Raw genomic sequence first — 10,844 nt, 5'->3', positions numbered from 1 at the left:
AACCTAGCATTTATATTGCCAGGACTTGTTGGCCCTGGTCAGAACCCACCAGACCTTTATCAGAACAATTTTTCTTCCAAAATGCCCATTGCATCTTACTGTTCCCAAATGTGTTTTTCATCCACATAACCTAATTACCATGATCAAATGCTTCGTAACGCTGATTAATGAATAGTTTTCTCTGCTCTGTGGCAATGGATCTCCCCATTTAATTCCCACTTCAATTTTTCATGTGAAAACTCTCGCGAAGGAGGAGAACAGAGATGGTAATGGGCCCTTGGGGTCACATTAATCTTCGCCCTCAGAGAGATTTGCAGCAGGCTTAGGGATTAGGGCTTTTTGTTTTTTCAGATTAGTTGAGCTGTGTATTTATAACAATCAAGTGGTGGTGGATGGATTTGATCCCGCGCCAAAGGATCATCATCATGAGGACCAGGCAGCTGAGATTTAATTCAAGGCAGCAGCAGTAGTTCCTGAGCCGTTTCAGAGTTCTCTACTGCTTTGCTATACTAGTCTTCTCTGCATTGCTTCTGCTGGCTTGTGCCATCGCTGGTGTATCATCCTACGTTGGTCAGTTTTTTCACCAATTCACTTGTCTTTACATAACAAGATAATCAATCGATCCAGAGTATGCTTTGAATGTCCAATAGACTGTATTTTGCAGGCATGGCACTTGCATTTCTCCTTTGCCCATTTGCATATATTGTCCCTCTGTGACCTATTCATAATAACAGAATATCATATTTTTCTTTACGGCCACTGAAAACCATGGAGACCATGTAAGATTTATGAGGCTAAGAATTCTCAAAACAGAATTGCATTTATAGTCTTGATGTACTTTATCTCAAAAAGAATGTCTCAACCTGCAATATGTCTCAACAACCTGCCATGTCTCAACCTGCAATATGTCTGAAATTGATCAACCTGGGAGCCGCATAGATCGTTATGTCTCTCAATTAAGTTTTGTTCTATCATGTAAAGCAGCTGGTTTAGTTAACTTACAAGCCCGTCTTGCAATGTTTTAGCAGCATCTGAAGGAGCAGGAGATATTCAACACAAAGAGTATGCAGCAATTTTAATGTTGAAGCAGGTGATGCAGTCAGTGGGTAAATGAGTACACTTGTTTATAGTCATACATGAGTTCAAACTTCAAACTGTTATAAGAAAAGTCTCTGATTTTGCTTTTACAGGCCCACTTCTGTGAATGTTAAAGAGGCAGCAGGTTCTTGCCGGCAATCAACAGCTTCAGCAAGCCAGCCACCCACTTTTCACCTCAGGTTTGACTGATTCTTCCTACCTAAGGTCTTGTGCGTGTTGATATATAAAAAGAAACAATCAGGATGCCTTAAGATTTATTTTTCATGTTAATGTGGATCAGTGATTCATTACCAGATAGAATGTTCTTCTCATCTGCTCTGGATCTTGACCTGAATGTGCTTGCAATTCATTGAGTGTAGTGAGAAAACCCTTATTGTCTATGGGGGATGTGTGCACCTTTGTTTCTGGGCATGAGCTAGCTGTCATGATTGTAGCTGGTCCGTGCCCAGGATGTCTTAAGATTTGTTTTTCATGTTAATGTGGATCAATAATTATTTATCAGATAGATTTTATTTCTCATCTGCTATGCATTTTGACAATAATGCACTTGCAATTATTGAGTGTAGTGGGCAGGGAGCCTGGCAAGCCCTCATTGCCTATGAGGCCTGTGTGCGTCTTTGTCTCTGGGCATGGGCCAGTGGTCGCATGGAAGCTCCTGAATTCCTTCATAATGAGTGCATTGTTTTGCGTAATGCCTTTGGGTAGGTTATTAACAAAATTGTCTTTGTTGATTTCTTTTAATTGTCATGTAGTTCGGAAAATGAAAATTCTTTTACAATGAAGGTAATACTCTGCATATTATTAAGTAATTGTGTAAATTGAAATGTCTGCAACTTGTATAGACTACAACAAATACTGTTGCAACCAGAGGAAGAACTGTTGAGAAATGATTCTGCAGATGCTGCCTTGGAAGGAACGGCTCCTAAGCCAAAGAAAACTATTGGAAAAATTAAGGTTCAAGGTATAGTAGCATGGCACAGGTACCAACATAAGAGCTGAAGCAATCGTTTTAGGGGATTATTCCGGTTTGCACAACAAAAGAAACTAAAGAGCTGAAGCAATCATTTTAGGGGATTATTCTGGTTTGCACAGCCAAAGAAACTAAACTAACTAAACTGTCTATATATCTATAGCGATTCTAAATCTCTCATAGATAATTAAGCTGCGTTGGAGCCAGACAAATTGTCAAAAGATAGCATTAGAGACAAATTGTCAAAAGATAGCATTAGAGAGCCCTACTGAATTATGAAATTCGATTCTAAATCTCTCATAGATAATTAAGCTAACTTGGAGCCAGACAAATTGTCAAAAGATAGCATTAGAGAGCCCTACTGAATTATGAAATTGAGATACATGGTGGACAACATTACATGGGACTAGGGACTGCCTTGAGTGACACTTTTGGTCATACCAACATTCCCTTTCTGTTTTTTGGTATTTTTCCAGACAGCATAATTATATGTTAATGAAAGTATATGGATAGATAATCTTAGACACTGTTTATGCATATCAGAAGATAAGTATGACTGATATTTTAAAGAGGATTGTTTTTTCATAATTTTGACATATATAGCAATTTTTACATGCTGAACCAATTTCTGGAAATTGCATGAAAATACAATGCACATATACTGGTTTTATCGTTTATAATAAAATAGCATTTTTTTTCTTATGAAAAAAAAAGATTGCCCTGTTGTGCTGCAATTATTTCCCACTGTTCCAAAATTGATTTCCCAACCTCCGTTTTTGTTTTATTTCAAGTGCACGTAATCTTGTTTGTTATAAATGACACCAAGCTTGCCGTGTTCTCAATCATTAACATTTTTTACATGAGGCTTTTATGAGATACATTTTTTTATCTGAATCTTCAAAGCTCATGGTTATTGATATGCACAATGACAACTCGTTACATGAAATGGCATAATTATATCAACTAGCTTGTGCATTTCTTCTTATGCTAAATACATGTTCTGTTATAAGCTCATTCATAAATGATGGGGCTTATTATGTCCAAGGATTATAAAAGTGTTGATTTTCTAATATGAAACCATAGATGAAATGTGAGAGGATACATCATTGATGAAGGGGCTTTTCTCTCTCCTGAATTTTTACATGCTGAACCAATTTCTGCAAATTGCATGAAAATACAATGCACATATATTGGTTTTATCGTTTATAATAAAATAGCATTTTTTTCTTATGAAAAAAAAGATTGCCCTGTTGTGCTGCAATTATTTCCCACTATTCTAAAATCAGCATTTTTTTCTTATGAAAAAAAAAGATTGCCCTGTTGTGCTGCAATTATTTCCCACTGTTCCAAAATTGATTTCCCCATACAGTGACCACGACTAAAGATTGTGCTGCAATTATTTCCCGCTCTTCCAAAATTGATTTCCCCATACAGTGACCACAACTAAAGACTGTGCCATGACTAAAGACTCTGCTGCAATTATTTCCCACTCTTCCAAAATTGATTTCCCCATACAGTGACCATGACTATAGATGCTTTCCTGTTCCATTTCTTCATGTGAGGCATGGTTTGTGAAATTTGAGGATAACGTGACCTTAAACTTCTAAATTTGAAGATAAAGTGACCGTGATATTGATTTAAATCAAAGCATGCACGTAAGAGGCTGTAAGCTATAACATAACAGCGCAGATTGATTTTAAAGTATTCGAGACCTCTCCCATCCCAGATATAGAATTTATTGGAAATCTTTGTTAAAAGAATGACTACAATTACAAGCCATGGTTCCTGTCATTTTGGAGTTTAGGATTTGCTCATCTATCGCTTTTTTAGACTTTACCCTACTCTGCTAACTAGCACACCCTTCACATGCTACGCTGCATTACAAATAAGTCAGAGTGCAAAGGATAAATTGAGGAAGTAGTCTGCAAGCCCTTGGTGACTGTTTTTAGCTGTCTGGAGTGGAGTTTCACCATTTGATGATAAGAATGGGGCTGGATTCACAGCCAACTGGAATCAATGCTCTGCGTAATTATTCAATTCTATGCTCCGATCTTCCTCATTAGTTCTATTTCCCCTCAGTAGACAGGGATAGCCCCAGTGCAACCTAATTTGAATGACAGTAAGGCAGCAAAACAGGACACTTTGTAGAGGCTTAGTGATGTTTGGTCTCAAGAATTGTTCTTCCTTGTTTGAATGAGTGACTACTCAGGCAGCAAAGCATGACACTTTGCACAGGGTTAGTGATGTTTTGTCTCAAGAATGGTTCTTCCTTATTTGAATGACACTGCTTAGGTAGAAAAACATGACATTTTGCAGAGAGTTAGTGGTGTTTTGTCTCAAGAATGGTTCTTCCTTATTTGAATTTTGCAGAGAGTTAGTGGTGTTTTGTCTCAAGAATGGTTCTTCCTTATTTGAATGACATTACTCAGGCAACAAAACAGGGCAATTTGCACACGATTAGTGATGTTTTGTCACAAGGATGATTACAACAGTATCCAGAGCGAGCATAGCTGGTATTAGGCTTTTATATGGATATCTTGCAGGGATGCTTGTCATATAGCCTTTATATGTTCAATGACTGCTCATGAATGAGGTGGGTGTTTTGTTATGATCTCTTGTTTCAGATACTTGACAAGAGATGTAACCCTGTCTTAATCTATTTTTGTCAACCTATAAATTGTTATCTTGGAATTGGAACCCTTAGTGATGTTTTTGTTATGACAATTGCTTTCATAAATGCCCATTCACATTTCAATATTCTTCCACACTCTATGCCTTACGGCGTTTCCTTTGTAACATTAGTTGCAAATGCTAGTCTTTAACCTACCCAATACATTGTGACCATTGTGACCATGTAGACAAGTCAAATTTACAATAATAACGCAAATGATATACACATTTTTATGAAAAAAAGATATAAAGACATATTACATGCACCTTTTGTATGTATCACTACATAATCCCATTCACTACATAATCCCCTGTTTCCCATGGTGTGCCAGTAAGTGTTTAACTGGACAGTTTGACGCGCCTAATTGTGTCACAACTAATCATGCAATCCTATAATCAACGGATATAAAGCAATACAATGCAATCCTATAATCAACGGATATAATGCAACGCAACGGAGGCATGGCCTAATTTTCATCTCGCCTCCAGAATGCCTGAAGAAGGATCAGCAGCCGCAGAATAGACATCTCGAAGAAGAAGGTGTTGCTGCACTGCTCGTGTTCTGTGAGGGTCCCGTGTTCCCACACCATCCAGATCTACGAAAGCAGGGTTTGTTGGCGATGGAAGATTTTCACGGTCGCTTGTCAGCATCGAAACCACCTGGGTCATTGATGGCCGCAATATTGGAGCTGCTTGGACGCAGAGCAGACCAATTTTAATAACTCTAATCCCTTCCTCGCACGAATAAGTGCCCTCCAATGTGGATTCCATAATTTCTAAAGCTCGTTCTGCTTGATACAGTCTCCATGTCTGGTTGCCCAATACAACAACACAACGCAAGACCTTTGTTAGCAAGGCATCGCAACGCTATATATGGAGATTTTAGAAAATTTGCACTTGAAAGATATGATGAAATCCATATGAGACATACTGATTCGATAAGAAACTCTGTGCCTTGAGCCAAACTGTGATTCTTTCTTCCGCCCACAATCTCAAGTAGAAGAACTCCAAAGCTGAATACATCTGCTTTCTCTGTCAGCTGCCCGCGTAAGGCGTACTCAGGCGCCATGTAGCCTCTGCATAATGTCATTTACAATGAACTCTAAACCATGTTAAAAAGATTGAACAAACAATTAAATCAATGAGGGCTTCAAAAGATTGAACTGGAGAGATAATTCTTACAAAGTTCCGGCAACTCTAGTGCTAACGTGGCTCTGATCTTCTGCAAAGAGTTTGGCCAAGCCAAAGTCTGTTATTTTGGGTCTGTGTTTATTATCCAGTAAAATATTGCTTGCTTTAATATCTCTGTGGATGATCCGAATTTGAGACTCCTCGTGAAGATATGCCAGACCACGCGCAGTTCCAACTATAATTTCATATCGCTCTCTCCATCTAAGTGAATGACTTTTTGTTCTATCTGCAACCAATGCATATCGGGAAATAAAAACATTAAGAATTTACATACACAAAGTGGAACAAATCAAAGATCCATGCGGCCATTAAGCAGTTAAAGAGGTAGAAGCAACCGAATATAATTCTGTCGAGACTACTGTTCTCGAAATATTCGTAAACCAGGAGCCTTTCTGAGGTTTTAACACAGCAACCAACCAATTTCACTAGATTTCTGTGTTGAACAAGACTGATGACATTTGCTTCGTTCAAGAATTCAGCGTCTCCTTGCCTTGATCCGCTTTTCAGCCGTTTAACTGCAACCTCTTGGCCGTCAGGTAGAATGCCCTGTACATCAATCAGGTTTAAATTCTTTATATTCTCCATTATGACTTGGAGCTTTTAATTACTTGAGTTGTTGTTCCGGGATATAAATCACTAATTCAATTGAAAGCAATGATGTAACAGTATTCACTTTAAAGACGGACCCGAAACCTCCCCCGCCAAGTTTGTTCTCTGCACTAAAATTGGAAGTAGCGTCTCTCAGAATATGGTACTTAAAAATTAGTTCCGGATTCAGCTCAGCAAGCGACAAGCTGATTTCTCTTTCCTCACCTGCCAAAACAATTACATGACGTGTATTTATGTTGAGGTTAATCAATAGGTAAGCAGTTCATAAGATACCTGCTAATAAGGGGCACAATTTCGGGATCTCTCGTTAAAGTAAGACGGGTTTTCTTTTTGAAAAAATAAAATTCGGGACCTCTGGTTATGGGAATCCGTTTCCAACCTTTCCGTCGAATCCACATGAAAAGGCCTATGGATGCAATTAATCCAGCCGTAGCGCCTACTACGCCTAGAGCTATCGGAAGCACCTTAGATCTTTTCCCTCCTACAAATTTGCATAGAAAACCTCGTTTATTTCACTGAATGAATTAATCTGTTTAAAACCAGTATGTCCCTAATGATAATCGTTGTAAGCTACGGTGAAAGAAGTAGTGCACCAAAATGAAATATTTTAGTAAGTTGGGAAATCTTTTATTTTACTAAATGAACAAAACCACAATTCCCCTTCTGATCATTACATACCGGATCTCGGAGGACCCTCGCCTGGCGTCGGCGCCGGCGGCAAAACAATGAAAGTATTGAAAAAGCTGTAAATATCGTAATGCATAGAGCAGTGGCGACTTCGGTAGAGTGCTCCAATAGCTCCAGTTGCGCATGCCTTGCCATTGATATTATTCAATCTACCGGCACCGGATATCTTTGACCGACCTACAGATAAGCAGGAGCGGCAATTTGCTGGGGACAGATCTCTCAAACACTGGGCTAAGACATAGATTTCCCTCGTATCCGAATAAACGGTGTCAACTTTAACTGTAGCGAAAAGTTGAGGACTCTGCACAACTTTTTCGATGGTATTTGAGAGCACTTTCTCAGTGATATTTCCAAGCTGCGCTGGAGCATAGCTTTTCTCGGTGTTGCAAACAACATCCGTAGCCTCGCTCTTATTATAGTCATTGAAAAAGTTATGGTTGTCGTAACGTAAGAAGCAGTCGTTTAGCCAAATGAATCCAGAGGTGCTCCTTTGACATCCCTGAACAACCAATGCTGCCGCCTCCGATTCGCACTGTTTGCAGTCCGCGGAATTTATATCCCCCCTGCATTGGGCAAGCCCATAAACAGTATTATCGCTGTTTTGCCCCTCAACACTCGTGTTGAATCCGCTCGTTGAAACCTTCTCAACCATTGATTTAAAAGCCTGGTATAGATTATCCTCGAAATCGCTACCGTCACTATATTGGTCGGTCGAGCAATCACCCCAATAGGAATAACTAAAATCGCCAACCGCTAAGAGGTGCAGACGCGTCCACACACTGACCATAAGCAACACACAGCTGATCAATGTTTTCGCCTTCATCGCCATTGCAGAGCGGGGCAGGAGCTACACGCCCTTCTCGTTCCCCTGTTCGTTTTTTTGTAGATTTGATGACGGAAGGTGCTCCTCTGATCTGAAGGTATTGTAAAGTGAGAGCAAACTCACAGGGTTATGGATGTCAGATGGTAATGTTTGAGGTTCCAATTCTTACATTATTATGGAGGCCGTGTCAAACAAGTTGTTTCATAAATAAATTATCATGGAGGCCTTGTGAAGCAAGTTCTTTTGTCATTTACGGGTCAAAAAATAATAATATTGAACGTTAACACCATTGGACTTTAACATCAATTTAATCATTTTCATAGACTGAATATTCCCTAATCCCGTTCACCTGACGAGGCCGTCCCTATTGGCTTTAAGAGATTGGTTGGAAGACGCTTATTATGAAAGCGGTGAGGGTCGTCGCTATTAGTTTTGCAAGGCGTGGAGGACGGGGAAGACGATTTTAATTACAATAGTATATTGCCTTTCTGCAAGGCGTGGACGACGGGGAATGCAATTTTAATTATGGCAGGAGTCGTTTCTGTTGGCTTTCCAAGGCGTGCACGACGGGAAAGACGATTGGAATTACGACCGGGGTCGTTTCTATTGGATTTCCATAAGCCGTCAGGAATACGAATTCCACCAAATACGTAGCACTCCTTTGATTTCTAAATGGAAATAAGTAAAATGTATTGTTTATTTGGCACTGTAAATTCTATGACCTCAGACCTTATAGTAAAATTATTATTCTGTATACTTGTTGTGTCATGTATTTTATCAGGAAAAGAAGTCCTTTTCTCTGGCAAACAAGAGAATTTCAACATGTTTTAAGAGCATACACCCATGATTTAACTTGTAACCTCACAATCAATAATGCAGTATGTTGTATCGGATCCAATTAAACATTTGTATATGGCTAAACTAACTAAAGTATTCACAAATTGCATAGTAAGGAATCTCATGAAATCATTTTTCCGATTTCTACAAATAATATAACTGCTAACTAGAAAGAAATACCAAACCAAACTCACAAGAAAGGAAATTAACGAAAATGAAAAAAAATAATAAACAATTTGTTTCGAAAGAGAATGTTTATATATATATAAACGAGTTTCATCTATAATTATATATATAGGATATTAATTCATAAATATATATATAAAATAGTTATATATTACAATGATGGAGCTATTATTTCCTTTCCATCTCTTTTACTACAAGTTTCATCTATAAATTTACTTGCTAAAGATGGCTACACACTATTATTTTAGGTACTATTAACGTATTCATATTAAGATCATAAGGGGAAAATGGCACTTCTTAAAGTTTGAGTTAGTCTTCCGACAAAAAATAATAAATTGAATATTTCATAATGGACATACTGATTCTCTTTTCCATCCAGTGAGCAAAATGTCATAAACAGAAACATTCATTAAGAAATTTTGCTCTTCTCTTAAAGTATTATAAACATTTCTAAACCTTAACTAGTGCTAGGGTAGTCCTTGCTAGTGTTATTGATGGAACACTCTTGTTCGTAAGAATGCTGGTCACTATCAATAAGCACAACCATTTAGGATATTGATTGGAATATATTCTGGGTTTTACATAGTGTTAATTTAATTATTAGAACTTTTTTATTTTTTATTTTCTATATTAAATTGGCTTACAAGTTCATGACGATAAATTTGAATTTCTGTAATATTTGATTTTTTTATGTGCACTAAATTTTGAATGTGTTATGATATCTAGTAAAATTATTTAATTATTTGAGGTACTAGGTTTTTTGGTGTTATTATCTCCACTATTTTTTTACATAATCTAGAATATGTGCAAGTTTTAGTCAAGGATTCACCAATCCAATACTCATATCATTTAAATAATATTGAATAGCAAATGGGAGAATGAACATAGACATTTGAAAGCCTTAAGTGACTTATCAAATTGATGATAACTTCTTAATTGTTCTATTGGGTGAGGATACAAAGAAATTTAAAAGTACACAACCTCCAATATTCACAAGCCATGGCATTACATTACAACAACTAAAATTTTACAAATAAATTGGCTAATTATCCCTTATATTAAATTTAATACTCCATTAATGAAGCAATGATGTTAAAGCCAAACTAAGAAATCCTTATCTATCACAAAGAAAAAACACAATAGGCTTACCTTCCTACATAAGCTAAATAAAAGCATCAAAAGAACTAAGCAATCCATATCTATCACAAAGAAAAACACAATAGACTTACCTTCCTACATAAGCTAAATAAAAGCATCAAAGGATTTAAGCCCTCACAACATATAACAAATTTCAACTTTATATCTATTCAAGATTAGCAATATTTAGTTCTAATTGAATATTCCTTTAAAAATTCGAAACAATTAAGAGATATAAGTACCTCTACAATTCCTCCTCCACCTGTGGAAAATTTTTTAGCATAAAATATTAAATTCCCATTATGGAACCAAGATCACCAAGATCACAAATATAATGTGTGCTAATTACAAAGTTCATTTCTAGAATATGGAGAAAAGTTTAAATATTAATAAACTATTAACATATTATAACATTTATTTTATATATAATTTAGGGAAATAAATAATTTAGGGAGAAGTCCTCTTTTAGTATTTGGAAAAGGATTTTGAAATATCACATTTTTCTAGATCTGTGAAATCCATCCTCCCATGTAGATTTCAATCATAGTCCATCCCATCAATGTTCTTAATAGACTGGTGGAATATAGATTGTAGCTATAGTCCATCCATCCATGTTCCTAATCGACTTGTGAAATA

General features: G+C 37.1%; 1 protein-coding gene across 1 annotated transcript; it reads right to left on the bottom strand.

Moving 5' to 3' along the window:
- Positions 1-6,187: 6,187 nt before the first annotated feature.
- LOC149241722 (cysteine-rich receptor-like protein kinase 2) lies at positions 6,188-8,054 on the bottom strand. Its single transcript, XM_089370637.1, has 3 exons — positions 7,217-8,054; positions 6,567-6,742; positions 6,188-6,475 (listed from the first exon to the last, which is right to left on the bottom strand). Exons 1-3 carry the CDS (start codon positions 8,052-8,054, stop codon positions 6,188-6,190), a joined length of 1,302 nt encoding a protein of 433 aa, XP_089226763.1.
- Positions 8,055-10,844: the final 2,790 nt, after the last annotated feature.

The sequence above is a fragment of the Pinus tabuliformis genome, chromosome 8 (genome assembly GCF_031772625.1).
Source record: "Pinus tabuliformis cultivar Carrire ecotype Pingquan chromosome 8, CPIR1, whole genome shotgun sequence".
NCBI classification, from domain to species: Eukaryota; Viridiplantae; Streptophyta; class Pinopsida; order Pinales; family Pinaceae; genus Pinus; species Pinus tabuliformis.
Note: the sequence above shows the minus strand (reverse complement) of the source record. Positions and strands in the feature narration are given on the sequence as shown.

Bases quoted from the DNA above. Each gene is read 5' to 3' on its own strand.
- LOC149241722 (XM_089370637.1), bottom strand. From the start codon at position 8,054: ATGGCGATGAAGGCGAAAACATTGATCAGCTGTGTGTTGCTTATGGTC. The intron at 6,743-7,216 runs GTATGTAATGAT...TTGTTTTGGCAG, and splicing joins CGAGGGTCCTCCGAGATCCG to GTGAGGAAAGAGAAATCAGC. The intron at 6,476-6,566 runs GTGATTTATATC...ATTGATGTACAG, and splicing joins CATTGCTTTCAATTGAATTA to GGCATTCTACCTGACGGCCA.